Genomic DNA, 26,892 nt, shown 5'->3' with positions numbered 1-26,892 from the left:
AAAAGAATGGACATTGAAATAGGGTCACGTTTTGAATATTCACAGTTTTTATTGGTACAAAGCTCAAATGTCTCAAGAGCGTGCTCCCAGCTCTACCGTCTTTATGCGCTGAGCTGATCTATCTCGCCATTGTATAAATTGTAGCGCACTTTCCTGACCTACTCGATACACTAAGATAGGACAGCAATCAGACCACTGTGTCTCTCAATAGGCAGTTAGCACAAGCTTACATTCTTTCTCGGTTTCATCTAGTTTCTGGAGATAGATTTGTCCTGTTGCAGATCCAATGGATTGTGAAAAATCCATAACATCTCGCAGTCGAGTCTTGAAAGCCTTTTCCAATACACTTGTCAATGAGTCATCCACAACCAAGTCTAATAATTTCCTGCCAAACAGATAGAAATAGGGACATAACAACTTGAAATCTACACTGGTAGGGCTTGCATCCAGGACATTTCTGACTTTGGTGCTGTATGTTTTGGGTAATTCAATGGATATAAGGGAGCTATATGGGATGGCATGTTAGTCGTCTACTGCTTTATGGGTGGTAGTATGCGTGTTGTCATTTAACTCGTCTGTAGGTAATCTAATCGCATGGAAAATGATCAGTCATTGCAGGCAGTGATGTGATGGTCTACATTACGTAAATTGGGCTAATGGTTTCGCTATCCAGTAGGGTAATTCCACGCGCGAGCCTCTCTTTAACTGGCAGATTGTCGATTCAATATGATACTACAGGAACCATCCCATCCATACTCACCTCTGAATGATCACCATTCAAGTTAGCTTCTTTGCTGTAATCGTGTAATGTGATGCATGGTATTTTCTATGATGTTTGAATGAGTCCATGTGTATGCCAAAAACATCCAAGCGGTTTCATATTACTTGTTGCTCTGCTAATATGGAATCTATGCTGTAATATTCATCAAGCTCCATAGTGTTGTATATAATGAAAGGAAAAAAATTAAAGAAACGGGACACAAACGCGAGTACCACGTAAAAAAAAAACTGGTTTGTTTATTTGAGTTGGTGTTTTTTTTTTTTTTTTTTTTTCAACAGCAGCGACATTCTCTGTAGATCATGGATGGTGCTCTCCAAACTTCTTGCTAGGGAAATACCATCAGTTTCTTTCTATGATGTGTTTGTTTCCATGACTTGCTCGCTTCAGTCAACATGGCATTGATTCTTGGTAGATCTTGTTCATCAGCAGGACTGACCATTGGCTGCCGTCCCTTTCTTTGATCTTGCTGTGGTAGCAGTGGCGGTTGTGGCTGTAATAGATGCGATGCCATCATGCTGATGGTTGGCGAGATGAGCGTTGCTTGACTGTCTCGGCTATGTACATTGTATATTCATTGTTAGTTATTCTGCACATTTCGAATAATGAAGCAGTAATTAGCTCATTATGGAGCATTCATGCACAGCAGCAAAGAAGCGCCTATGATCATCTGGCGTTGGTATATTATTTGATGGATACAACCCTATATGCTATTGAGAGTTATTATATCACAATGTTCGAAATATATATTTCTATACAAGAACATAACGCATCTAATCCAACATCTGATAGCATTGATCTATATGAGGGCTTCATCGTAGCGAAGCGAGAATGCAACACCAGAGTATTCAAGCAGCAAATTCGGTTTTTATTTCCATTATGAATAAGCTTACCAACAACGTAACGCATCAAAGTTAGCATGAATTGGTTTTACCAAAACCAATATGTCTCCTATTTGAATTAGAAATTTATTGCACAGGCTGCAGAACTGCCTTTCCAGAAGATTTCAGCCACCAAAGATGTGATTCATGCCGTGTACATAAAAGCTATAAAGCAAAAAATACAACCAAATTTGACAGCATTCAAGCCTTCATATCTTGACATGTAGACGTTTATGAGCCACCGGAATGACGCCAAACAATTGTACTTGAATAATAGTAACTTCCTGATACCTTTGCTCAGCTTTTTGAGGACCAAAAAAAAATATGGCCAAAAATTGACCAAAAAGCATGAGGGGGTACCTCATGGTTTTCTTCGAAATTCAAACGATTGCGTTTTTCACCTTGGAAATGAAGACTTTTACTCTGGTATATATTAACTCAAAACGTTTCTCTCGATCCAAAGCAACCTCTGAAACTAGTTTTACGAGGTTTTCATATGCAGAATCTGAATATTTTCGCCAAAAACCTTATTTCAAACTTTATTAAATTGCTCAATAATTTCATTCAAAACAACTATTACAATTAGCACCACTGGAAGCGCCTTGAAAAGTACTTCAAGAATGTATTAGGAAGCGTAGGGTGATCATCACAGTTTATATAGTCGAAGGTCAGAAAATAGATTTTTTTTTTTTTTTAAATTGTGTTTATTGATTGAGCCGCGTACACTAAGAGTAATAGGTCAGAGTGAAGAGGCGGGTGCAATTGAGAAATGAAAAAAATATAAATATAAATGGAAACTAAACTAAACTAACAAAAGGAACTATCTAACTATCTAAATTACAAGAGGGAATGGATTTGATCTTCATCCACTGTCTGTCGGACAGTGGAGTGGATATGTACCAGAATCGCCTCAGGGACAAAGATAGTGCCGTCAAAAACAAAGCGCATATGGGCTAGCCATATTTGAGACAGGGTGATGAGTAGGATTCTGTATGGATGGATGCCTTTGACTTGGGAGTACCAGATATCTGAAAAGTCTAGGGACAGAAGAGCCTCTTTGATGTCAGTGATGGACGTGGTGGGCCATAGGAACTCAAAAATGACGCCTTGCCATACCTTTTCTTTGGATGGACAGTCAAAGAGCAGGTGGCTGGCAGTTTCATTGGGGGACAAGCAGACAGGACAATTGTGGGACTCGAAAAATGCAGGCATCATGTAGTGTAATCTGCTTCTAGAATGGATACAGCCTGCGATGAATCGGTATATCACATTACGTTGAATGTAGGTAAGAGACAGGGACCAAAAGAATTTCCAATTAGCAGCAGAGACATTTTGCAAGACCAAGGGCTGTTCCACCGACGACAGTACAGACAGACGAAATGTTTTGGCGGAAGCCTGAGCGTTTCTAAGGGATTGGCCATCGTGCAGACAAAATTGATCCACCAGCGGCGCAAAAGAGACTCCAGGATCTACTACAGGGGCTGGATTACACACTGGGAGGAAGTAGGGCTGGAATTTAAGAGTGCCAGATGCGAGGCCTCTGAACACTGTCGAAGGAGCTCTCTTCCACCTGAGGAGGGAAGGGTCACGAGTGTCTCTCCAATGTACAAAGTTAAGCCGGGCATCGTACTGAAATACATCAGAAACCATCATCTCTTTGACTTTAAGAGGAACAACCAGTGAGGAGGATGGAGGAACATAGAAAGCCGCCTGTAATGGAAGAGCCATGGCAGTTGCAGAATTGATCGGTGCCGCATCAAACGACTTAGGAAGATAGTCAACTGTACGATATAACATATCGACAGTTCCCGTGCGTTGCTTTTTCAACCCCTTAGTACGACGAGCAGAGGGAAATAGCAGCGGGATTTGATGGTGGGGGTAACCATTAACATTGCGAATGTGGTAGCTTAAGAGGTACGACACAGGATGGGAATCTATGACATCTTGATCTAGAAAATAGATTAAAGAAGTCGAAAAAAGACAGAATCTGTCCAATCTTGAATAATAGAAAAAAAACTGAGTTTCAATCGATTTTTAGCAGAGGGCGCTGCTGCTGGCTGACCCAAATGCCTTTCTGATGGTGACAATAATGATTGCAATATTGATTAAATGGGGTTCATGGAAGTAAAGGGACAATTTATTAGCCTGTATAATTTTTCTTGGGAGACTTCCCCCCTGTGAAAGTGTCTTTTGCAACGACAATATCTCAAAAATCGCTGTATATCTTACACAAGTCCTGTATTTACAGATGGCCAGTTTTATGCCGCCATCTCAAAAGCAACATCAGCGAATAGATACCTCCCTCTCCTAACTCTGATATAGCCTTTCTCTTACTATTAATTGATTGTTTAAAGCCTACTTGATATCTCTAATCTGAAATATCTTGGGCGAGAGCCCGTAGGACATCACCGTCATCGAGCGTAGCGAGATTGATCGACTAGTATTTGTATACTAAAATACAGCTAAACATCCAAGTATAAAAAGCTTTATCTAATGGTGGTAGCGAGAAAGAGGGCAATGAATGCTGCTATTATTGTTTTTGGCATGATAGACATGCAATATATTTCGTTTTTGAAAACGGCCCAGATCAATGTCAATGTTACGTTTTCGTGTGTCTATAGTCCTGGAATTTGATTAGCTCAGTCAAACTGCCAATTATTAGTCTGTTCTGATTTCGTGATGGCTATATTCCTCTGAATATGTGGAGAATGAGCCATGTACCTGACCAAGATAGCAATGATGGGCTTTGATGGGTTTGAAATACAGCCATATTGAATTCTCTCAATATAGAATAAAGCGATTAACCTCATCATGAATACTAGATTTAACAAGGTGATATCATACTTAGCCTGCGCTTATTGACTCTCCATCAAGGCAAAGAAATCGCAACATGGATCAATGAATACTGCATGATGTACAACAGCAATGAAAAGTACCGGAATATCTATTGGATGGGCCGGACGATCAAACCAACAGCAATCAAATGAGGGAGATTGAACTGCTCTCCCAGACTCCAGCAGGCGCATGAGAGGCAATGATGGTGGTGGTGGTGGAGGGGGGGGGGGCTCGAACGAATATTAGATTTAAAAGTACACAGTTAAGGGAAGCTTTCTTTCGAATTATATCAAAATGGTATGTAACTAAACATCCATCAAACGAATCGACCCATCCATCTCGTTATATTGGCATTTGAATGATCAGCTATGGATGGATTTATAGTGGATGCAGAAATGAGCACGAATTTTGTGGAGTTTTGGACACTGGATGAGAAGGGAGGAGGGCACAACACATCATGGCAGCACACACATACACATACATATATAACAGAGATGGAATGGGAAGAGGGCTATTGATACTCTATCTACAACACAGAAAAAAACCAACATTTTGTATATAGGCCGACGCTGCTGTCACTATCAGAACTCGCAAGTTCCTTACCAACCGTTTGCTCCAACGTAAGCAAATGGTCGTCGATGTTATCCATCCCGGACTCGCCAACGTCTCCAAGGATGAACTTCGTTCCAAGATTGGTAAGATGTACAAGGCCGATAAGGAGGTTGTCTCTGTCTTTGGTTTCAAGACTCACTTTGGTGGTGGAAAGACTACTGGTTTCGCCTTGATCTACGACAATGTCGAGTCCTTGAAGAAGTTTGAGCCCAAGCACCGTCTTGTCCGCATTGGTCTTGCTGAAGCTCCCAAGGGTGGCCGTAAGCAACGCAAGGAAAAGAAGAACCGCGAGAAGAAGTTCCGTGGTGTCAGAAAGTCCAAGAAGCCCAGAAAGGAGTAAACTGGTTGGCTTCTTTAGTTTGTATATTTGCATACGTCTTGGTATAACAATTTTAGTGTAGAAATCCAAAAATCAAAAATATAGTTAAACACATATACACACACACACACTTGTTTCTCTTGATGTGAATGATAGAATGTGCTTTTTATTTGTGGTGGATTTTTAAACTGAACCCTTTTTTTTTTTATCGATTTTATTGAACCTAGATCTGTATCAAACATTCTCCAGGATCCCATATATATAAAGCAGAGCATGTCTGTGTTTTCTTCTTGGTTGTCTTACTAATACCATGAAGTCAATTATTCTGCTCATTTCAAGCGCAATCACTGCTGCATATTGCTCGAAATTAGTGTCGATCCCATTTACAGCGGTAGATCGAAAAGGCATCAAAGCGGCGGGCTGGGGAAGGAAGAAACTAGGTGCTCTTGTGGATGTGCCATTAGAAAATGTCGATTTAGCGTACCTTATTGATATCGATATTGGTATGTGCTTGTAGCAAGTGTATTTATTTAAATTTAATGTGTCGCATGTGCACAGGTACACCTCCACAGCTGTTTACATTGCTCCTCGACACAGGTTCATCCAGTACGTGGGTGCCTATCCAGGGATGTGGTCGTTATTGCGGCTATCCCAAACATTCTTTAGCGCCTTCAAATTCCTCGACATTTACTACAGATAACTTGATATTCAGCATTCGATACGGCGAAGGATTCTCAAGAGGATACTATGCAAAAGACACAGTAACCATCAACGGCGTGTCTGTGCCTCAAGTTGTGAGTGGAATTTCCTGCAGAACGTTACACTAATAAGCTGACATCTATGATCCCAGAATTTTGCAGTGTCTGATTACAATGATGGTGATTTGACCATGGACGGAGCAGGTACAACTTTTGCAAGGTGTGCTTACGATGGACTATCATCTAATATAGCCTGACATAGACGGCATTTTTGCGCTTGGACCTGATTCTTTGAGTATATACAATAATCCTGAAAAGAAAGTGATTCCTACCTTTGTTACCACCATGTTTGAAGAAGGCATCATTGACAACAATGTGTTTTCGGTATACTTTCAACCACTGGATTATAATTTAATAGAACAGAAGCGAGTGAATGGTGAGATTGTGTTTGGTGGTGGTAAGTCTTGCTGTTGCTGCTGGGTTGATTAGATGTATGCTCATGTTAGTCTGAATAGTCAAGGAATCACACATTGTAGGCAATGTGAGCTATGTACCAACAACAAACCAAAGCGACTTTAAAGTGAGTATCTTTACTGTGATGTTTGGGTCTTTATTAACCAAGGCGCTAGGATTACTGGGCTGTCGATATTGATGCCATTACTGTTGGAAATGACACCACGACATATGACAGAAAAGTGGTTGGCATGGTAGATACTGGTAAGTATCGAATTTATCTGAGCAGCGCAAATAAGCTCATCTTGCCCGTACTGCAGGATCTACACTAGTATTTCTACCTCGAGATATCATCAGCCTTGTCTTCAAAGGTGTCAAGGGCCTTCGCAGAGACTTTTCAGGTCAGTATATTGTTCCTTGTCAGGCAGAGAATCTGCCCAACATCACCATTACCATGAATGGCAAGGACTATAGCATTACGCCAGAGAATTATGTGATCAAAGGCGGCCTTGTAAGTCAAGTCAAGTGTGTATTCATGCAAATGTGCTAATTCAATACATAGCTCACCCTTTCGGCCGAGAACTGCTACACTTATTTGCAAGAGAGCCCACCCTTTGTCGATGCTATTCTGGGCTACGGCTTCCTCCAGCAGTACGTTTCAGTGTATGACAATGAGAACAAGCGCATTGGATTTGCGGACAGAGCGTCAATAGAGTGAAAATGTACATTGTTACAAATAAACAGTGGCTGTACTACTTGCCTGTGTTCCATAATGGTATTTTAATTTGTAACGTCATAAAAAAACCCAAAAAGCACCTTCCTTTCATTCTCTTTCTCTGCTTTATTGTCTAGTATAAACGCGTATGGGAACAACTAAGAAACGACCAACATCAAAACGGAACAATTCTCGACAAGCTGCACTTTCGTTTCTCACCAATATTACTCTGGGAAGCGAGCATGAAGTGCCTAAATTAGCATCACCTACGACCCTGAATTACTCTGATCATGATACCGCACCAAAGAACCCCAACTTGACTCGATACGGCACTCTATCAGTGGCTCCAACACCCGTCAAAATGTATCCATTAGAGTCGTCAGACTCCAACTCGACCATGGAGGAGAACACTCCCATTACTCTCACTGTCAATACCAGCAGAAACTTTACGCCCATTGAGAGAAGAAGGTGCCGACGAGCTTCCACATCTGACAACTTTTATCATCGCCGTCTGTCCAGCAGTGATAGCAATACATCTTCATCAGAAATTGTGCAGCACAAACTAACGAGAGAAGATAGCGAGCGCCCCATTGCATCCGAGAAAATTAAAAGACGATCAGACCATCAAGCAACAAGCAATGTAAGAGTATGTCTATAGTTCCTTTTCCTGAATCTGGCACTAAATGCTGATTGTATATAGTCTGAAACAACAGCATCCATGAGTTTTATGTCTGTATTCCGCTACTACAAAGGGATCATCAGACAGCCACGACGAAAGGCAGATTTGCATTACTATCATCGGCACTATCCCAGTTACTTTCACCAGCATTTATCCAGCATGAACGCAAAGCACAGAAAAGGCATCTCCTATGGCCATTTTCTACTGCATGCCAGCGAGGGCGAAGACGAGGACGACGAGGACGACGAGGAGACTGCCGAAGACAGCGCTCAAAGTGAGGTCTTGCCTCAGCTGCAAAAACTGGTCTACGATCCGTACTATATCAACGATGATTTACGCCTATTACAGCAAACAAATATGTTGCCTCAGGTATTTGTTTCTCTGTAAACAATAGTGTGAATTGATATAAACACAGGATGGTGTATTTAGAGTTCTGGTGCTAGCATCACGCGATCATCACCTCCTCTAAGCAAACAGAAATCAAATGAGCTATTCCAGCAGTCGCACCCAGACGTTCAAATCACATTGTCAAAAATCAATGCCATCAAGACCCATTTACTCAATATCGGAAAGCAAGTCGATTTGGAAATATCTAGTATTGCCCACGCTTTTGTTTATTTCGAGAAACTGATACAAAAGCAGATTGTCACCAAGCAAAACCGTAAACTTTTAGGTGGTATAGTGTTTGTTTGCATGAATGAACATACGCTCGTCTACTAAGCTTGTATTCTCAACTGTAGCTTGCTGTCTGTTCTTGGCTATCAAAGTCAATGAACCAAAGGGACTTAAATTCGATACTTTGTTAGAGGTAAATGCGCTGCTTTCAATCATGTCTTGGAACATTCACTCATCCTGCAGTGTAGGCAATTTCAGCAGAGCTGTACGTCAATTCCAAAGACATTCGAAGCCATGAGTTTGCCGTGTTTGCAGACCTGGAATTTAACCTGTATGTCCCTGAGAGAGAGTTTATGCCACACTTTGATAGTATCGTTCAAACTTGGAGTAAGTATACCGAGACTTTTGGCTGATTGATAGTGCGATACTTGGGTTTTAACATGGTAGCCCATAGAAATTCAGTGTATCGAGGATTACCTCGGCCCAGTCCCCTTTTACATGTTTACAGCCAACGAATAAGGTGAACATCTTACCCACTCTTATACATATCACGACGCACTTGTGGACAAATCAGAAAATCAACCTTCTTTATACCTATACCGACTTTTACATATTATTCACATCTATCTCTTAGTACTAAAAGTGTACCTACCATGTATACACATACTCTCGCATAACCCCCTTATTCATTTTGCCATACATTATATTATACAATGCCTTAGTAAAACCAACACTCATAGTGGCTCTCTTTTGAGGGCACCATATTTGTATCATTGCATTTCCTATGCATACTATCCTCTACCACATGAGTGCCATTCAAAGCTCACTTGTAACCATAGATTGGACCTTTTTACAATGCTCCGTGTATGTATCAACGGAAGCAATTCATATCAGGACAGACATCTTACTTGCATCGCGTCTTACTACGCACAAATATCCAAATCACAGTGAAATTTGGATACATTTGAGCTGTAATGTCTCACGTTAGAAGCTATTTTAGACCGCACTTACTTCCTGGCACCTTTACTCGACTTTTTTTTTGGGTCGTCAAAAAGTGACAAAAAAACCATGAGGGGTACCTCATGCTTTTCATCGAAAATTAAACGATCGTGTTTTTAACATCCAAAATGAAGACTTTTACTATGACATATATTGAATCAAAATGTTCCTTTTGATCCAAGGCACCCCTTAAAACGTTGTGAGACTTTTAGATATACTTTCTCGACATTTTGGCCAAAAACATCATTTCATATTTTCAATATTTGCTCAGTAATGTAACTCACACCACCCTTTTTAATTAGTACCAATGGATACGCCTCGAAAAGCACTCCAAGAAAGCTTAAGGAAGTATGGATGTTCATCACGACTTTCATAGTCGAAATTGGCAAAATATTATTTTTTTGTAGGGGAGACGAGCTCCAGGTTGAATTGGCAAAATAGTTTAACCGTTTTTATTTTTGACCATAAAATTGCCATTTCAAGTAAAAACAAAAGATCAAAGTTTTAACGATTTTAGCTGGCAAAATCAATGCCATGTTCATCAGGGAGATGTCCTAAACTCGTAGAGCTAAACAAAGAGGAAATTGCGAATTGAAAAAGTACCAGAGCTTAGCCTGGCTGCAATCGTTGCCACTGATTGGGGCCAGTGACCTATTGTTCAGAGGGGTATTCGTTATCCAGTGGATCTATTGTATGAATTTTATTGATCCGAAAGAATCCGACCACAATATGGTAGCAAAACCCCAACTCATGGAATTGATAATGTACAAGTGATGATGCTTTAATTTTAGATGTAATTCAATTTCTAGAGAAAATATACAATGTGAATATCGTTTAAATCAAACCCTTGGCAACAGCAATTTCAGCATTGAGCACGGAAGAACCAGCAGCACCGAGAACAGTGTTATGAACCAAGAGAACAAACTTGATATCCAAAACAGGGCATTTACGAACACGACCAACAGTGACAGCTTGGCCCTTCAAGTTTTCACGGTCAAGACGAGGTTGAGGTCTATCAGCATCATAGGTAACAACAATAGGCTTTTGAGGAGCAGAGTGACAACCCATCTTTTCAGCATCAGAGGTATACTTTTCAAGGACCTCATACACTTGCTCAACAGAAGGAGCACCATTGGCAAACTTGACAGAGACAGATTCAAGATGGCCATCCAACACAGGTACACGAGTACAAGTAGCAGAGACAGTGGTTTCGGGCAAATGAATCAAAGATTCCTTGTCAGAAGCCAAATCACCCAAAATCTTTCCAACTTCCCATTCCATCTTTTCTTCTTCGCCACCAATATGAGGCACGACATTATCCAAAATATCTAAACTGGGAACACCTGGATAACCAGCACCACTGATGGCTTGTTGGGTGTTGACGAGGATATGGCTCATGGGTCCAAAAGCATCTTGCAAAGCCTTCAAAGGCACAACCAAACCAGTGGTTGAACAGTTGGCATTGGTGATCAAAAAACCCTTGCTGAGGTTGTTAAGTTTGCGTTGGTGAGCAATCAAATCGAAATGATCAGAGTTGACGGTAGGCACAATCAAAGGTACACTGGGATCACGACGATAGTTCTTTGCATTGGAAAAGACGGCAATGTTTTGCTTCAACATGGCCATTTCTATATATCGCATAACCTGTCAATCTCAACATGTCCTTGATCACATGGACTCAAAAACTTACCAATGTCACCAGCAACGTCAGCATCAAGACCAGAAAAGACAACATCACAATCCTTGAAAAGTTCGGCATCACAAGACTTGACAGTGATTTGAGCAACGTTCTCGGGAATAGGACGAGATTGCTTCCAACGGACAGCATCCTTGTAAGCCTTACCAGCAGAGCGAGATGAAGCACCAAGAGCATGAATGGTAAAGATGGGATGCTCAGCTAACAAGAGAATAAAACGTTGTCCAACGGTACCAGTGGCACCGAGAATACCGACTTTTTTTGTGGGAGCCATTGCCTTTAATTTAATATAAAGAAAAGAAGAAGGATGTTTGATTTGAAGGGTTTTTTTTCTTAAATACGGGTTGTTGGTGTGGTTAGCTGTTTTCATTGGCTTATTGTGACTCATCATTAAACAAAATGTAGAGAAATCTGATTGAATTGATCCAGCATCTAACACCTTCAAGGCTGCTGGTGAATTAAGACACCCAATATGGAATCAATGTGCAAAGATTACTCACATTTGGTTTTGTATTACATGCAAAAAAAAAAAACAGCCTTCGTAGATTGCTGATTCCATCTTTCTCATCTGCATCAACATCAATGTCAAGGTGGATGTTTAACAGATCAGCAAAAGCTTAGCTTAAATCAACGTATATGGATGTGATCCAATCATTCATCATATGTAAAGTGTCAAGTATACAGCATGTTTGTGGTGGTCATCTCTAAATCACCAGTTTCAAGAATTGATAAGCAGCATACATCCCTTACAAGTAAAAAAAAAAAAAAAAAAAAAAAAAAAAAAAAAAAAAAAAAAAGGCATACTGGACTTTATCCATGATTTGGACCCTGAAAAGGCTTCCTTCCCTCATTGTTTACCCAATATCCAGATCAAAATGAAATTTCCGGCGAATAATTCGATTGAAATTCCATTGATTAACTTTTATATGTTGAATGCAACAATGATGACAGCGTAAAGAGACTTTCAACCATGCTAGTACGTACATAAAGATTGCTTTAGCATGTACATGTTTTGCGCATTTATTGAAGGCTCGCTTCGGTATGTTGTTGTCAAATAATCAAATATCTGCTGCTGGAATGCTTTCCAAATGCCGCCATGATTCAGTTACATGCACATTGGATGACCACTGACTGTATTGAATACAGAAATTCATGGCACAGTCCATAAAGAAATAATGATAAATATTAATAATAATAATAAAAAACATTAGATTGCTATATAAAAACTGAATTCATCATCATACATACTCTATTTTTTTTTCCTCTCGTTCTTTATCTTTTTTCAAACACCAATACATAAAAAAAAAAATGGGAATCAGTACAACCATGAGATCAACCAGCGAGAGAGCTGAGCATTTACTGGGATTGCTAGGCTCACCTATCAAACCACATTTGCCTGCAGTGAGTAGGTTTCTCGTTGTAGCTACATTTTACGAGGACTCTATCCGTATCATGCATCAATGGCCAGATCAGGTTCGCTATCTGGAGAAAGTTCGTCATTTTCCAGGTTATACAGCATCGATATTCTTGGGGTTCAACGCAGTGGTAACGTATTGCAGCAGTTTGATGACGGGATGAATCACTCTAATACAAATGGAATGATAGTCTATGCTTTTATTTGCTTCTTGTATCATCTTGAAGCGCCAAGTTGGACCGTCAGTAGCTGTGCTGGCTTCAGTCATTATTAGTCAGGCCATTGCCTATGGTTTGGTGTTTGATCTGGTGAGTAATACTATGCGATCAGCCTATCTCGACCCTGTATTCACCTGTACGTATACATAGATGTTCTTTTTGCGCAACTTATCCGTAACGGGTGGTCTCTTATTATGTATGTCTGAATCATTGCTGCGAAAGAAATCGAGAAACAAGCACAGCAGTATGTTTGCATCGCTTCCACAATTAACAGTAAGTGAGAGAGACAAGTACTTCCAACTTGCTGGTCGCATACTGTTGGTATTGCTCTTCCTGGGGTTCATCTTGAATGGAGAATGGAACTACTTGCGAATGGCAGTTTCGTTTGTTGGATTGGCAGCTTGTGGAATGGTAGTGGTAGGCTTCAGAGCAAAATGGTCGGCTACATTTTTGGTTTCATTGCTCTGTATCATCAATATGTTGGTCAATAACTGGTGGTCTACTAGCCATTCAAATTACAAGCGAGATTTCTTACGTTACGACTTTTTCCAATGCCTAAGCATCATGGGTGGATTATTACTATTGGTGTCCATTGGGCCTGGAGGTCTTAGCTATGATGAGAAGAAAAAGGAATTCTAGATTCCCTAGACTTGTTTGAGCATCTCCTTATAATACTGTCATTTTATCTTAAATATCACTCATTTATATATATTCATAACGCCTCCTCATTAAAACTTATACATTGCGATGCCTCTCGTGCCAAGCGAAATGTGCCTGTATGTATTTGCATCATGAAAGCTGATACTTGAAACGCATCATCAAATGATGATGGGGGTATTTATTTGATCTTTGATAGTTTCTTGTTGCCAAAGGCCAGTTTTGTTTGGGTGTTATCGACCTGTATATCAAGGCTCTCCAGGACGTCGATTTGGTTCTCTAGCTCATGGTTGATGGCTACTCCCAGCTCCTTTTGACGTCCAAGCAATTGACTAAATTGCTCAATATGGAGATCTTGATCCTTCATCACTTGTGTCTGGTAGTTTAACAGCTCTTGATTATCCAAACCTTTGGTAAACTCTGTCTCTTGCAGTTTTTGTTGTTGCTGTTGTTTCAACAAGGCAGACCCAAATGCTCTTCCACCGCCTGCCTTAGTGTTGTGGCCTGTCGTAGCAGCTCTCCTTACATTTTGCTGCTGATCAAACCCAATATCACCGTAATTGTTAGTGTTGTTGTTGTCTCGTCTAATAGCAGCGGCCGATGCAGCAGTTGTTACAGGCTTCTTCTTTGCTGATTTCGTCAAATCTTGTCGTGTAGCGTTGACCAGCTGTATCAGCACATCCTTCTCCACCTTGAGACTATTTAGTTTGTCTTCTCTTCTCCTTGCCTCACCATCAGCGACAAATTGATCTTGGTTGTCATGGAGACTGGCCTCCAAGATGGAAAGACGTGCGTTAAGCGTCATCAGCCCCTTTTTAGCTTTTACTTCACATTGCATTGCATCCGAAACCTCTTGCTGACTCGTGTGTGCATTTCGGCTGTTGATCAGAGATCTAATTTCCCTGGAAAGTGTGAGCAAATCACCGTATTCATCCAGCCAAGATCCAAATGTAACAATGGGCTCTTTGGCCCTGGCGGGCGAGGAAGAGGGTGAGGTTGCTGTTGTGTTGTTCTGCTCGGGTAATGCAAGAAAATCGTTCCAAATGTCCGTTTTACGCCACCGATCATCACGACAGCTTAACAGTGTTCTGAGGTAATCTTCCAGTCCTTGGCGACGGTCCTCGACTCTATCAGAAGAGTGGAAGGTGGGCGGAAATATGCGCTTGTGCGGCAGATGAGCTGGTAGAGAGACGTCAGGAAATGTGTGAGTGAGCTGCTCGTGGAGCTTAGTAAAATCAGAATATCGCTTCCAAATGTGCCATTGACGAACTGCTGCTTGGATGTCGATGCGATAAGCAGTGTATGCCTTTGGATCGTGTCTTGTTTCTGTTTGCTTGATAAAGATGGATTGAATATTGTTTGCCATTTTGTGCTTGAATCAAGAGAGAGAAAGAGGAAACCCACAAAAAAAAGGGGGAATTAGAGTTCTTATAGCTTTTAGCAATACACAAATACGCAGGAAAAGAAGGATACACAACGTCATGTTACTCTTTTATTGTCATCTATTTAGCAACCAACCATGAACTTTCTACGGATGACTTCCCCTTCTTCCTCTTGCTCTTTGCTTGGAAATAGTTTATAGGGGTTCATGATCTGATTGGGATCAAACAAATCCTTGATTTTACGCATAGAGTCGATCATGGTCGCTGATTTGGAGAATGCGAGATAAGGTGCCTTCATCAAACCAACACCATGTTCGCCACTCATGCTTCCTTGGTATCTTGCTGTCCATTCATATACAAAGCGATCAATCCTCTCAGTCAGCTTTTGGTCATCACGCATCGCTGGGATTGTCAAATGAAGATTACCGTCTCCCACGTGGCCATAGCCGTAGATTGCCAGGATATCGTTGGGAATCAATCCCTCGGCTGTAGCCCAGGCACGGGTTTCTTCTACCAGTGTATACAATAGTGGCAGGGGTAGGGAGATGTCAAAGTGAATGGAGGATGGACCGGTCTGAACAATAGCCCTAGGCAACTTGGTTCGCCATGACCAGAATCTAGCTCTATCAGCTGCAGTTCGAGCGACAGCACCGTCTTTGATCAGCTTTTGTTCATACAACAAAGCCAAAAAATCGTCCGCCTTCTGATCCTCGAATCGAGCTTCTTTTCCAGCAGTTTCAATCACAACGTAGACATGGTGGTTATCTTGGATAGGGAACGGCGTGCCAGCAGGTTCTTGATAGTTTTGCTGGCGGACGACATTGACAGAATCGTTGTCGAATACCTCAAATGCAGACAATGTTTCGGGCAATTCCTTTTTGGCCAATGCGTAGGTTTGAACAACGTCTTCAAACTTCTCAAATCCCAGTAGAAACACATTGACACCGTGTCGGATACGAGCAGTGGTGATAGAGATGCCTGTCACCAGACCCAACGTACCTTCAGAGCCAATGAACAAGTTCTTGAGATGATAGCCGGTATTGTCCTTTTTCAATGTGCTCAGATTGTCCAAAATGGTGCCATCAGGTAAAACGACTTCCAAGCCCATGACGCTGCCATGCAAATTGCCAAATCGCATTTGACGGATACCGCCTGCATTGGTAGCAATGTTGCCTCCAATGCGACACATATGACGAGCAGGCAAATCCAGAGGAATCTGATATCCTCTTTCCACCAGGTAGTTATCCAGGTCTTGCAAGACACATCCAGCCTCGCACACGAGATCACCACGCAACGGATCAAAGCTGCGAATCTTGTTCAACTTGTGTGTGCTCACAATGATTTCATCAAACACAGGAACAGAGCCACCAGCCGCACTTGTATTACCAGACTGTGGTACAACGGCTAAACGTCGTTCATTGCAGTGTTTGAGAATTTGAGCTACTTGTAGGGTGGTTTCAGGTAGCAAAATGACGGCAGGATTGGCACGAAAGACGTTATACCAATCTGTAGTGTATTTCAGGTAGAGGTCTTCAGGACAAGTGTTCTTTTCTAGCACGGATGTGGGAGGCAGGATGCTCTTGAAATACTTGACATCATCCTCTGTAATCTGTTGTTGTGAATACTGTAGGTTAGTCCTCTTTCCAAATGTTTGTATAAGTTTAGAGTATATCTGTACCTTTCCAAACGTAGGATTACGATGCACTCTATCGAGCTTATCAGCAGTGAGCTCTGTTACTTTGAATCCTCCGTGTGACATGGCTCGTAGTAGTAGTCTAATGAGATAAAGATGATGGTTTCTTTCTTTTTCAATGCGAGTTTATATAAGGAACATCTCAAACATGTACATGGAAAGAGTCACTCCGGTTATCTCGTCTTGACATCTAAGATGGAATACAATCTTGGATCTCTGGCTAAAACATCGCATGATTTCAGCAATTTTAAGGCTATAAAAGCCAAGGGGATCTTTTTGTTGCCAACTCATTTTTCACCTTCTTTGACGCCCTTGGTGAACAGTGTATGCATAAATCTCTGTACAACCTTCTAAATCGATTGATAACAAAACCCAATCATGGATGAAGTGTGTAAACGTCCTTAAAGGGATGTTCATTAATAAACGGCTTTATTCAGAGTATCTACGGTTATTTGATGATTTCTAATGCTGCTGCTGCGAGCAACATTGCTGCGAAATGCTGCTGCTCTCGACGGCTGATTGCTCAATTAACCCATGTTACTATCAATTACCATTCTCATTTATGATTGGTGTCTTGGCTGTATACATATCATGGTCACATCCACTAGACACGAATCAAAAAAAAGCTATAAATAGGGTCTCTAATCGCAAAACCAAACGAAAATTTTTATTCTTTCACTTCTTTATCCGCTTTTCGACACTTTTTCTTATATTATTATATATTTTTTCGACCGCAAAAACCATCCCTCAAGACAAAATATATAGTAATTGAAGAATAAGAAAGAATGTCTGGTTTCAATATCGCAACACCCTCCATGACCACACCTGCTATGCAGACGCCTAGCATCCCTACTCCTCTGCACAACTCGTCTACACCATTTGCTTTGCCATCTACACCTGCTCCTCTGGATGCTCCCACTCCTAGCAGAGACGCTAATCCCTATTCTGTAGCTGGTATCACCCCTACCTTGCAGTAAGTTTAATTGATCTGTTCCCTTATTGTGGCATTTCATTTAATCAGTGTATGTGTGATTCTACAGAAACATTGTTGCCACTGTGAATTTGGATTGTCGTTTGGATCTCAAAACAATTGCTCTTCATGCTCGCAATGCAGAGTACAATCCAAAGGTAACATTTTTGAATGATGGAGGTGCTTTGGGAGGGTTGAATCAATATGAGGCTGGCATAACCATGTCATGCTGATCGTTCTCTCTCAAAATTCTCTTTCATTGTGGGATCAGGAATCAAGAAAGATCAATGAAATTAAAACTTCATCTTCTTTGTAGCGTTTCGCAGCTGTCATCATGCGTATCCGTGATCCAAAGACAACTGCATTGATCTTTGCTTCTGGTAAAATGGTGGTCACTGGCGCTAAATCAGAGGATGATTCAAAGCTGGCTGCTCGCAAGTACGCTCGAATCATTCAAAAGTTGGGATTCCAAGCCAAGTTCACTGACTTTAAGATTCAAAACATTGTTGGCTCTTGCGATGTCAAATTTCCAATTCGTCTTGAGGGTTTGGCTTACTCTCACGGTCATTTCAGCTCTGTAAGTTTTGATTGTTCTTTTTTTTTGGATTTACGTGTTTGATACTCATGTCGCGTTTTTTTCTATACATAGTATGAGCCTGAATTGTTCCCTGGCCTTATCTATCGTATGGTGAAGCCCAAAATTGTATTATTGATCTTTGTATCTGGCAAAATCGTGTTAACTGGTGCCAAAGTTCGCGAAGAAATCTATCAAGCCTTCCAAGCTATATATCCCGTCCTTACTGAATTCAGAAAACCCTAAAATGTACAAAAGAAAATCTCTTCTCTTCCCTTGAAATCTCACAAAAAAATAACGTATAAAAAAATCTCACCTAGCTACTCTCGCAACCCTCCCCTATTAACAATCCATTCTTTTCAGCAACCTACTACTATTATTATTATTCGCTTGAAGCCATCACACTTGCAGAAAGAAGCATCGTTACATGTACAAATCACTATTACATCTTGTTAAATAAATAATCTTCATTTTTTTTTTTTTTTTTTTTTTTTTTTCATTTGAAATTGGGCATTGAGCTTTTTCTAATCCACGCGACTAATTTGAGTATGAATAGAAGCGGCATTGATCTGCGCAACGATGAGATTAGCTCTGTGTATGGATGGCAACAACAACAACAACAGTAGCTTGCCATCCCAATTTTGCAGCAATCGGGACAACATCACTCTTTCTTGCGACACTTGAAAGCGAAAAATCCTTCCAGATCTTCCATTTTTCCTATGCTTCCATTGCACAAGTGTAGTGGATCTATAAATTCAACACTATGGAAAAAATTTTCGATTTCTTTTTCTCTATTTTCTTGGGCATTTTAAACATGGATCATTCAGAGAGAATTGACAATGACAAGGAAACTATTCAGACTGTGGAGCAAATAAATGCAGCAACTGAAAAGGTGCCTGTCAAAAAGACATTAAAAGATCGCACTGCATTCTTGAAGGATCCAAGATTCTACAAGGTCTTGGTTTTGGGTCAATGTAAGATCACTATTTATGCTTGTATATATATATATATATAAACATTTAGCTGATAAAACATCATCCCCAGTGCTTTCATTGTGTATCACAGGAACAAATGTTACAACTACAAAGCTTGGTGTGTCTTATAACTTTGCAGCTCCCACTACACAAACCTTTCTTGTCTAGTAAGTCTACATTTTTGTCCTTGCATGGTCCAATGCTAGCATTTAACAAATAAACAGTGCAACATTAGCCATCGTATACAACAGCTATGCTATCTACAAGCGCGGTATTCGTGGCTGGTTGCTTCAGTTTAGACGTAGAGGCATTTACTACTTTATTCTCGGTGCTATCGATGTGGAAGGCAACTATTTTGTTGTGAAAGCATATCAGTACACATCTCTGCTATCTGCCATGTTGTTGAATTGCTGGAGCACGCCTGTGTGCATGATTCTGTCATTCGTCATTATGAAAGTTCGCTATCGCTGGTTGCAATATGTGGGTGTACTCATTGCTCTTGGTGGTATGGGCATGCTCATTGTCAGTGACATGATGGAGGGTAAAGATTATGCTGCTAGTGATGCTGTCAAGGGAGATTTGTTCTGTCTTTTGGGTGCTACACTGTATGGCTTTTCTAATGTTGGAGAAGAACTCATGGCTCGCAAACATCCATTGTATGAAGTTATTGGCATGTTTACATTCTTTGCTACGTTTATCAATTTTGTTCAGTTGATGATTTTGGAGAGAAACGAGTTTAGTACCTTTGCTAGCAATCCTGAGGCTGTCGGCATGGTGATTGTGTACACTGTGTGTATGTTTATCTTGTACTCTCTGGCTCCAGTCATGTTCCGTTTGGGTAGTGCCGTCTTGTACAACTTGTCTTTATTGACAGCCAACTTCTACGGCTTAATCTTTGGCATTGGCTTGTTTGGCTATCACATCACAATCATGTATCCATTCGCATACGTTGTCATCATCTTGGGTATCGCTATTTACCACATCTTCCCTACTCCGGAACCAGCTATTGGATCATTTGACAAGGAAACTGCCAAGAAAGAACATATCGAGCTGATGCAAGGGCGACAAAAGAACAACAGTGACGATTTGGAACAGCAACAACAACAACAACATCAACAAGACGTATCAGAGGTAGTTGCCGTTCACAATGAGTCACCCACAGAGGAAGCAACGCCTGTTGTTATTGCAAAATAGTCGCCCACATCTACAACACAAATGATCAAGCGCAAGATTGCCAATGTGTACAGGAACGCAATTTTTTTTTATATCACTTTCACATTATCATTGATTAGATCTACATTGGTAATCTTGTGCTTGCTCTTCATCGACAACAACAACAGAGATTGTTATATTTACTAACTTATTACCGGTGGACACTTTACGTCTTTTGGTCCACCTGTAAATAAAAAAGACGTTCCTGATCTACATTCATAACCTGGTTTGAAGATCTATCAGTTGCTCCAAGTGTATGTACCTTACAGGTACGACCCTGAAGCACTGGGCCTACTAGTAGATCATGTATGCTTTTGAGGTGGTTCATGTATCCAGACATAATTGAGCAAGTAACCCTTCAATGCAACTTTTCTGTTGTGTTGTTAAAGGTCCTGTTGTATCTGCGAGATTTAGCTTTTGCTGCTGGTATTGTGCGCATATGCGCAGGTTAAACGGAGATTCAATTTCCACTGTGCTGAATGAGGATCCATGAGTTTCCGAAATCTATCACCTTCAAAAGTACTTGATTCTTGATAGTAAACACCCCTTCAAACTTATATGAAACTTGTAGAGAATTTAAAGAAAAATACAATGGTGTTTATATCAAGTGTTTGCTGTACATTGTTCAGCTGATATTTAACAAGTTAAACTTTGCGACGTTTTCACTGTTTTCTAGAGATTAATCAGTAACTGCCATCAAAACATTTTGTTAAGCATTACTAAACATTGTAGACCAAAAAAATTCCTATCGAATGAGCTTTTGCTCGAAGCTCTGGCATAACTCTATCATGAAATATTGTCAATATTGTCCTGACCAAAAAATCGTCACCAGATTTTTTCCTTGCTACCACAGGCAGATATTGATCAAAAATCGATGATTTTGCACGATACTCTTTTTTGGCCATATCTCGACAAATACTCATTGAATTTTTACAAACCAAAAACAATTCGATAGCTCTACGTTAAATTCATCATCATGTGAGAATTGAAAGTACTAAGTTTACTTTTCCTCTATGAATTCGCTCAAAGCCTTATATTTCATGAGCTACAAGCAGGGAGAAGGTTTGTTATCTAATCTGTTTTTATAGGCTTACTCTCCCAATACCACATTTCTCCCAAAATGCTTATGAAGATCTGTGCATTTACTATAGAATAAGGCATCAAAGATGCTAGATGATTTTGAGAACCTTTTCTCGGACATTTTGTGTCCACACAGACGTATTCGAATTGCCTCTTTCAAATTAGCCGAATTCTTCAGGCCAAACATGTCATACCTACTTCTAACTACAGAAAGCAGCAACATGCCATAAATTATACAATGAAAAATGTAGCAAACATAGCATGATGGTTCAGCCATGCGCACACATGTTATTTGGGCTTTTAAACACAATTTCATTGAACGTTTCTTCCCCGCATTCAACGGCATCTGAAGAAGACCCTCATTACGTAACATTCCATTTTCTTGAGTAACAAGCTAACCCTGAATAATCTGATAGAGTTTATATGTGCAAGATCTGGCATTACTTGAGGGTGGTAAAAGTCGGCTGTCCAGCTTCAGGATTATACATTTGCATTGAATTTTGTGAGCCTTGATGAAAGACACATGATAGGATGTGAAGGTGATTTTGTCGAGCACTGGCAATGTTTACATTATAATTGACATTTCGGTTAAATGATCATGAGGGATGATTACCCTTTTGGATGATGATGTATCTTATCATTTCGTATACTATTCAAGGTATGAATGCTAATCCACATTTCCAATGTATTAAAGCTGGATCTGCATACTATGTCAGTATATACAGCCTTCTAGTCGAGACTCTGTATTCAGGATCTAGGTGGAAATCTAGAATACACTCTCATTAGCTCGTTTCCCTTCCCGGTCGTCCATGATTGTATTATCATTTTGGAAGAAAACAAGGCTACCCCGGGGTATTAAAGAAAAAAAATTATTTTAAAATTCCAGTTGTTACCCGTCCAGTTAAATTGGTATCTCTTTTCTTCCTCCTTCCCCTCTCCACTTTTTTTTTTTTTATATAAACAAAAATGCTTCTCAAGGCCATCGCTAGACCCGCTGCTTTCAACAACGTTAAGCAGGTTTGTTTGAGTGTGTATTCCTTGGCTTGGGTCTTGTACTCACATGTAAATGTAGGTTGCTACCCGTTCATTCGCTTCTCAAACTAGCACCACCATCCCTACCCCTGCTCCTGCTGAGCAAAAGACCGTAAGTATACATGACATGTAACTCGCTTCCAAGAGAAATACTCAGTGTGCTCTCATCTAGATCTTCCCTAAGAAGTATGGAGGTATGTACAACATGTCTTGGTATTAAAGCGTATTTTTATTAACATGTACTAGGCAAATTCACTGTTACGTGCGTAATTAACAATGCCATCTTTATTGCCTTTGTACATGTTATACTAACTTTCCAATAGCATGATCCCTGGTGATGGTATCGGTCAAGAAATTGCCATGTCCGTCAAGGATGTCTTCAAGGCCGCCAATGTTCCTGTTGAATTTGAGCAATACGATGTCTCTGGTTTGACCTCTGAGGATGACAAGCTCTACCAAGAATCCATCGAGTCTCTCCGTCGTAACAAGGTTGGTATCAAGGGTACTCTTTTCACTCCTACCTCCAAGCTCGGTCACAAGTCCTTCAACGTTACCATGCGTAAGGAACTCGATATGTATGCCTCTCTTTCTCTCTGCAAGAACGTCCCCGGTGTTGAATCTCGTTTGAGCAACGTTGACATTGCCATTATCCGTGAAAACACTGAAGGTGAATACTCTGGTTTGGAACATCAAGTAAGTAGTATGGATCGGGATTTTGAATGGAGCATGGTATTTACCCCGCATTTTCTCAGTCTGTCCCTGGTGTTGTTGAATCTCTCAAGATCATTACCCGTGCAAAGACTGAGCGTATTGCTCGTTTCGCTTTTGACTTTGCCGTCAAGAACAACCGTAAGAAGGTCACAATTATTCACAAGGCCAATATCATGTATGTTTTTGATTCATGTTAGAGTGACAGAGAGAGAGAGAGAGAATATCAGAAAGACTAAAGTATTGAATTTATAGGAAATTGGCTGATGGTCTCTTCTTGCGTACCTGTCGTGATGTCGCCAAGGAGTATGCTCACCACAACATTGAAGTCAATGACATGATTGTCGATAACACTGCTATGCAACTCGTCTCTCGTCCTCAACAATTCGATGTTATGGTCATGCCCAACTTGTACGGTAACATTGTCTCCAATGTCGTAAGTATACTAACAGTAGGAAGGTTGGCAGAGTCAGCTTTACTAATGAATCTATAATTAAGGGTGCTGGTTTGATCGGTGGTCCTGGTTTGATCCCTGGTTGTAACATTGGCCGCGAGTTTGCCATGTTCGAGCCTGTAAGTAGTAATAAAGATCGATAGACAAAAGAGTGAGTCATTGAAATGTATTGAATAGGGTTGTCGTCATGTTGCTCTTGATATCCAAAACCAAAACAGTGCTAACCCCACTGCCATGCTCCTCTCTTCCGTCATGATGTTGAGACACTTGAACTTGGATGAACATGCCAACAGAATCTCCTCCGCTGTTTATGAGACAATCAACACTGGTAAGGCCAGAACTGTTGATATTGGCGGTACCAGCACAACCAAGGAGTTCACCTCTGCCGTTATCGCTCAATTGTAAATACTTTTCGCGATACTAGGCAATGATTTGATTATATAAAAAAAAAAGCCCCCCCAATAAAAAGAAGCTACAGAGTCTGATTACACTATTCGAGAGAGCATGCTTATAGGGACACATTGACTGTCGGATGCACTTTATAGATTATCGCTCAATGTTTACGAATAATAACATTGGTTGCTATCGAAAAAATGTTAGCTCTAGTATTCGCTAATGTAATCAGATCATGATGGCCTGCAAAGATTTTCAAATTCTAGAGCCTATTATGAGATTTTGTATTGTAACCTCATCGTATCTCGCAATCCTCACTCTACTGTTTAACAAAAAAGAGTAGTTTATTAGAATGCAAATTAATAGATGTATATGTAATTTTATGTGGAAGAGGACGTAGAGGTGGAAGAGGAGGATGAGAGAACCCAATAGTGGCTGTTTGTAACACTATTTGTAGTACAATCATTATCAGATTCATTGCTAATAGCGGAATCACTGAATTCTGGAAATGAGATGTAGCTTTTCTGAAATTCTGATAACTGATCCAAGCAAAGGTTTGGGTCATTGAGTAAATCCACGTTGTTTGAGCTGTTGTCGTCAGTGTTGTCTTGCAAAGATGCTCGTCTTCGTAAAACTACTTCCTTGATAAAACCTGCACAGATATCAGACCAGTTGCTGTTGATATTGATACCACCATCAGCATCGATTTTTCTGCTGCTTTGGCTGCTGGATATGCTGCTTTTGCGCTTCAAAAACATTTCAAATCGGTTCTTCTTGGGGATATACATTGTTAAAGGAGTGTGTATGAGAGATTTAACGAAAGGAAGGGAATGACGCTCAGAGCAAAGACGGGAACGAAAAGAAAATACAGAAAAATGTTACATTAGGTTGCATATATATATATATATATATGACTTTGAGAGGAATGAAGGCATTTGATCCTTTTTACGGTATAGAATACCCCTTGCGTTTCTATCTGTTGAATTCTTTGTTTACATCCAATGTTTAAAATCCACTTCTTAACATATAATATCATGACTAGTGAGTTTTCAGATTCTCTGCCTTTGTTTATTGGAGTCTAGATTTGTGGCACTTAACAGCAACATGTATATGTGCGCATAGATCGATGATTTTTTTGTTCCTCAACGCGCTCATTCGATAAGCTCACAATGCGCTAATGAAAGAGTTTCAAAAGCATACATTTCTTATATCCCCCTTCTCAAAGGTATAATCTCACCAAATTGTACGTCATTTGCTATATTGTTTGGTTTCATTACCGACTTCTTATCAACAATTGAACCGAATTACGATTTTCTGTCATGAGCAACAGACGCACGCCCCTTCGCATCACGGTAAAACACATAATTTTCTCTTCTCAAACGCAAAATTTTTAAGAATTTCATTGAATGATATTGTATAATTTCGTGAGTTTCTGTTTCTCCCTCTCTCGTCTTCTGTTATTCTACCCAGTTGTTACTATGAAAGTACACAATCGAGCTGTTTCTAGATTGTACTTTTAGCATTTAGCATGATAGTACCATTCATTATCATTCATTACCATTATCGGAGAATATTCCAGAGTTGGTTTCTCTCATCAAAGGCTGCCGTTTCTGTATATAACAAATGACATCTGTGGCACTGACATACCAGTTTGCATGTGATTCATCTAGGACCTCAATTGGAAGATGCGAAAACGCTAAGGCAATTAATATCTTGATGAATGAATGATGGTTACATTTGCAACTAGTTTATATATACAAGGCATATGTGTATCCCCTTTTTATGCACTATCAGGGTAAATCTGTTATATACATTCATGCCGTCGCAGAGCAAAGATTTATAAATGAGCAGCCAACATCACTATGATTACGATGTATAGGTTTTTTTTTTTTTTTTTTGCTCCTACTGATTCAAATAGAGTACAAGCGCTTTTTTCAAGAAATAATGCCTCGACAATCATTATAATGTCTGGAATGTGGCTCTTTCAAACATTAAACTCTCACAAAAGCGTTTGTTAATGTACAAAAGTGGGAATGCTTCATAGATTTACTGTGGTTTAATACATAACGGATCTGTCAGAATTCAATATTACCTCAACGGCTCCTGCAACTCTTTGAATAATTTTAGTGGTTAATCAGTTGAAGTGCTCCTCTTCATTGAACATCGTTTACATGATGTACGAATTATGCCTTAGAGATTATTAAATCAAAAGTAGAATAGGATCACGCTCGAATTGGTATATGCAATTCTGAATAGATGTCAATATTGCTTTTCACATTTGAACTCGCCATTGGATTCACAACTTGCAACGATTAAATTTTTCAGATAAAATACGCACAGCAAAGCCAAAATTGGGTAGCTATGCTATGCTATAGTACCTTCCATTTTGCAATTTCATCTTCATTAGCATCACAAACATCGATAACCATCATGAGAAATGCATTGTGCCAGCCAAAAGCTATTAATTCTCCGCTCATAACGTTCACTAGAAATGGGAATTTTCTGATTGCTTTGCGACTTGTTTGGACTATTTTGCAAGATTCGATTATATAAGTTGTACAAATTATCATATACTTCCTTAAGCTGTTTTGAAGTACTTTTCAAGGCGCATCCAATGGTACCAATTATGAGAGATGTTATCAAAGAACTTGTTGAGCAATCTGTAAAAATATGAACTGAGGGTTTTGGCAAAAATTGTTGAGATTTTACATATGAAAATCTCACAGAGTAGGTTTTAGGGGCTGCGCTTAATCAAGAGAAACATTTTGATCTGATATATGCCATAGTGACAGTCTTCATTTTCGAGGAGAAAAACGCGATCGTTTGATTTTCGATGAAAACCATGAGGTAA

The 26,892-nt window shown here is 40.1% G+C and overlaps 13 protein-coding genes across 13 annotated transcripts; 7 read left to right on the top strand and 6 right to left on the bottom strand.

Annotated features, from left to right (window-relative positions):
* Positions 1-72: 72 nt before the first annotated feature.
* Positions 73-936, bottom strand: NdufS2 (ndufs2, NADH ubiquinone oxidoreductase 49 kd subunit; the record flags this gene model as incomplete). Its single annotated transcript, XM_064825344.1, has 6 exons — positions 73-170; positions 231-505; positions 572-586; positions 644-705; positions 761-826; positions 886-936. The coding sequence occupies 6 exons, from the start codon at positions 934-936 to the stop codon at positions 73-75; spliced, it is 567 nt and encodes a 188-aa protein (XP_064680721.1).
* A 1,560-nt stretch (positions 937-2,496) lies between these two features.
* On the bottom strand, positions 2,497-3,456 carry prp10 (U2 snRNP component prp10; the record flags this gene model as incomplete). The annotated part of the gene is made up of 1 exon (XM_064825343.1): positions 2,497-3,456. The coding sequence occupies one exon, from the start codon at positions 3,454-3,456 to the stop codon at positions 2,497-2,499; it is 960 nt and encodes a 319-aa protein (XP_064680720.1).
* Positions 3,457-4,788: 1,332 nt separating this feature from the next.
* Positions 4,789-5,446, top strand: ATC70_006061 (NADH dehydrogenase [ubiquinone] 1 alpha subcomplex subunit 11; the record flags this gene model as incomplete). Its single annotated transcript, XM_064825342.1, has 2 exons — positions 4,789-4,791; positions 5,057-5,446. The coding sequence occupies 2 exons, from the start codon at positions 4,789-4,791 to the stop codon at positions 5,444-5,446; spliced, it is 393 nt and encodes a 130-aa protein (XP_064680719.1).
* Positions 5,447-5,735: 289 nt separating this feature from the next.
* PSF1 (DNA replication protein psf1) lies at positions 5,736-7,294 on the top strand (the record flags this gene model as incomplete). The annotated part of the gene is made up of 8 exons (XM_064825341.1): positions 5,736-5,928; positions 5,984-6,219; positions 6,276-6,327; positions 6,386-6,580; positions 6,639-6,703; positions 6,753-6,840; positions 6,897-7,087; positions 7,139-7,294. 8 exons carry the CDS (start codon positions 5,736-5,738, stop codon positions 7,292-7,294), a joined length of 1,176 nt encoding a protein of 391 aa, XP_064680718.1.
* Positions 7,295-7,439: 145 nt separating this feature from the next.
* Positions 7,440-9,104, top strand: HGT1 (high affinity glucose transporter; the record flags this gene model as incomplete). The annotated part of the gene is made up of 6 exons (XM_064825340.1): positions 7,440-7,931; positions 7,992-8,339; positions 8,400-8,646; positions 8,711-8,778; positions 8,834-8,972; positions 9,040-9,104. 6 exons carry the CDS (start codon positions 7,440-7,442, stop codon positions 9,102-9,104), a joined length of 1,359 nt encoding a protein of 452 aa, XP_064680717.1.
* Positions 9,105-10,418: 1,314 nt separating this feature from the next.
* On the bottom strand, positions 10,419-11,554 carry ATC70_006058 (uncharacterized protein; the record flags this gene model as incomplete). The annotated part of the gene is made up of 2 exons (XM_064825339.1): positions 10,419-11,212; positions 11,275-11,554. The coding sequence occupies 2 exons, from the start codon at positions 11,552-11,554 to the stop codon at positions 10,419-10,421; spliced, it is 1,074 nt and encodes a 357-aa protein (XP_064680716.1).
* Positions 11,555-12,606: 1,052 nt separating this feature from the next.
* ATC70_006057 (uncharacterized protein) lies at positions 12,607-13,551 on the top strand (the record flags this gene model as incomplete). The annotated part of the gene is made up of 3 exons (XM_064825338.1): positions 12,607-12,825; positions 12,886-13,002; positions 13,063-13,551. 3 exons carry the CDS (start codon positions 12,607-12,609, stop codon positions 13,549-13,551), a joined length of 825 nt encoding a protein of 274 aa, XP_064680715.1.
* A 199-nt stretch (positions 13,552-13,750) lies between these two features.
* On the bottom strand, positions 13,751-14,935 carry ATC70_006056 (uncharacterized protein; the record flags this gene model as incomplete). Its single annotated transcript, XM_064825337.1, has 1 exon — positions 13,751-14,935. The coding sequence occupies one exon, from the start codon at positions 14,933-14,935 to the stop codon at positions 13,751-13,753; it is 1,185 nt and encodes a 394-aa protein (XP_064680714.1).
* A 140-nt stretch (positions 14,936-15,075) lies between these two features.
* On the bottom strand, positions 15,076-16,710 carry NMA1_1 (Nicotinamide/nicotinic acid mononucleotide adenylyltransferase 1; the record flags this gene model as incomplete). Its single annotated transcript, XM_064825336.1, has 2 exons — positions 15,076-16,560; positions 16,630-16,710. 2 exons carry the CDS (start codon positions 16,708-16,710, stop codon positions 15,076-15,078), a joined length of 1,566 nt encoding a protein of 521 aa, XP_064680713.1.
* Positions 16,711-17,429: 719 nt separating this feature from the next.
* Positions 17,430-18,434, top strand: MMS2 (E2 ubiquitin-conjugating protein mms2; the record flags this gene model as incomplete). Its single annotated transcript, XM_064825335.1, has 4 exons — positions 17,430-17,617; positions 17,685-17,772; positions 17,931-18,191; positions 18,264-18,434. 4 exons carry the CDS (start codon positions 17,430-17,432, stop codon positions 18,432-18,434), a joined length of 708 nt encoding a protein of 235 aa, XP_064680712.1.
* A 568-nt stretch (positions 18,435-19,002) lies between these two features.
* On the top strand, positions 19,003-20,356 carry ATC70_006053 (uncharacterized protein; the record flags this gene model as incomplete). Its single annotated transcript, XM_064825334.1, has 3 exons — positions 19,003-19,162; positions 19,233-19,329; positions 19,387-20,356. The coding sequence occupies 3 exons, from the start codon at positions 19,003-19,005 to the stop codon at positions 20,354-20,356; spliced, it is 1,227 nt and encodes a 408-aa protein (XP_064680711.1).
* A 2,064-nt stretch (positions 20,357-22,420) lies between these two features.
* On the top strand, positions 22,421-24,053 carry ATC70_006052 (uncharacterized protein; the record flags this gene model as incomplete). Its single annotated transcript, XM_064825333.1, has 9 exons — positions 22,421-22,471; positions 22,527-22,598; positions 22,659-22,680; positions 22,733-22,748; positions 22,810-23,179; positions 23,239-23,372; positions 23,450-23,630; positions 23,693-23,767; positions 23,826-24,053. 9 exons carry the CDS (start codon positions 22,421-22,423, stop codon positions 24,051-24,053), a joined length of 1,149 nt encoding a protein of 382 aa, XP_064680710.1.
* A 368-nt stretch (positions 24,054-24,421) lies between these two features.
* ATC70_006051 (uncharacterized protein) lies at positions 24,422-24,829 on the bottom strand (the record flags this gene model as incomplete). Its single annotated transcript, XM_064825332.1, has 1 exon — positions 24,422-24,829. One exon carries the CDS (start codon positions 24,827-24,829, stop codon positions 24,422-24,424), a length of 408 nt encoding a protein of 135 aa, XP_064680709.1.
* Between the last annotated feature and the right edge of the window lie 2,063 nt (positions 24,830-26,892).

The sequence above is a fragment of the Mucor velutinosus genome (assembly GCF_035048745.1).
Source record: "Mucor velutinosus strain NIH1002 chromosome Unknown tig00001544, whole genome shotgun sequence".
Taxonomy (NCBI): Eukaryota; Fungi; Mucoromycota; class Mucoromycetes; order Mucorales; family Mucoraceae; genus Mucor; species Mucor velutinosus.
Note: the sequence above shows the minus strand (reverse complement) of the source record. Positions and strands in the feature narration are given on the sequence as shown.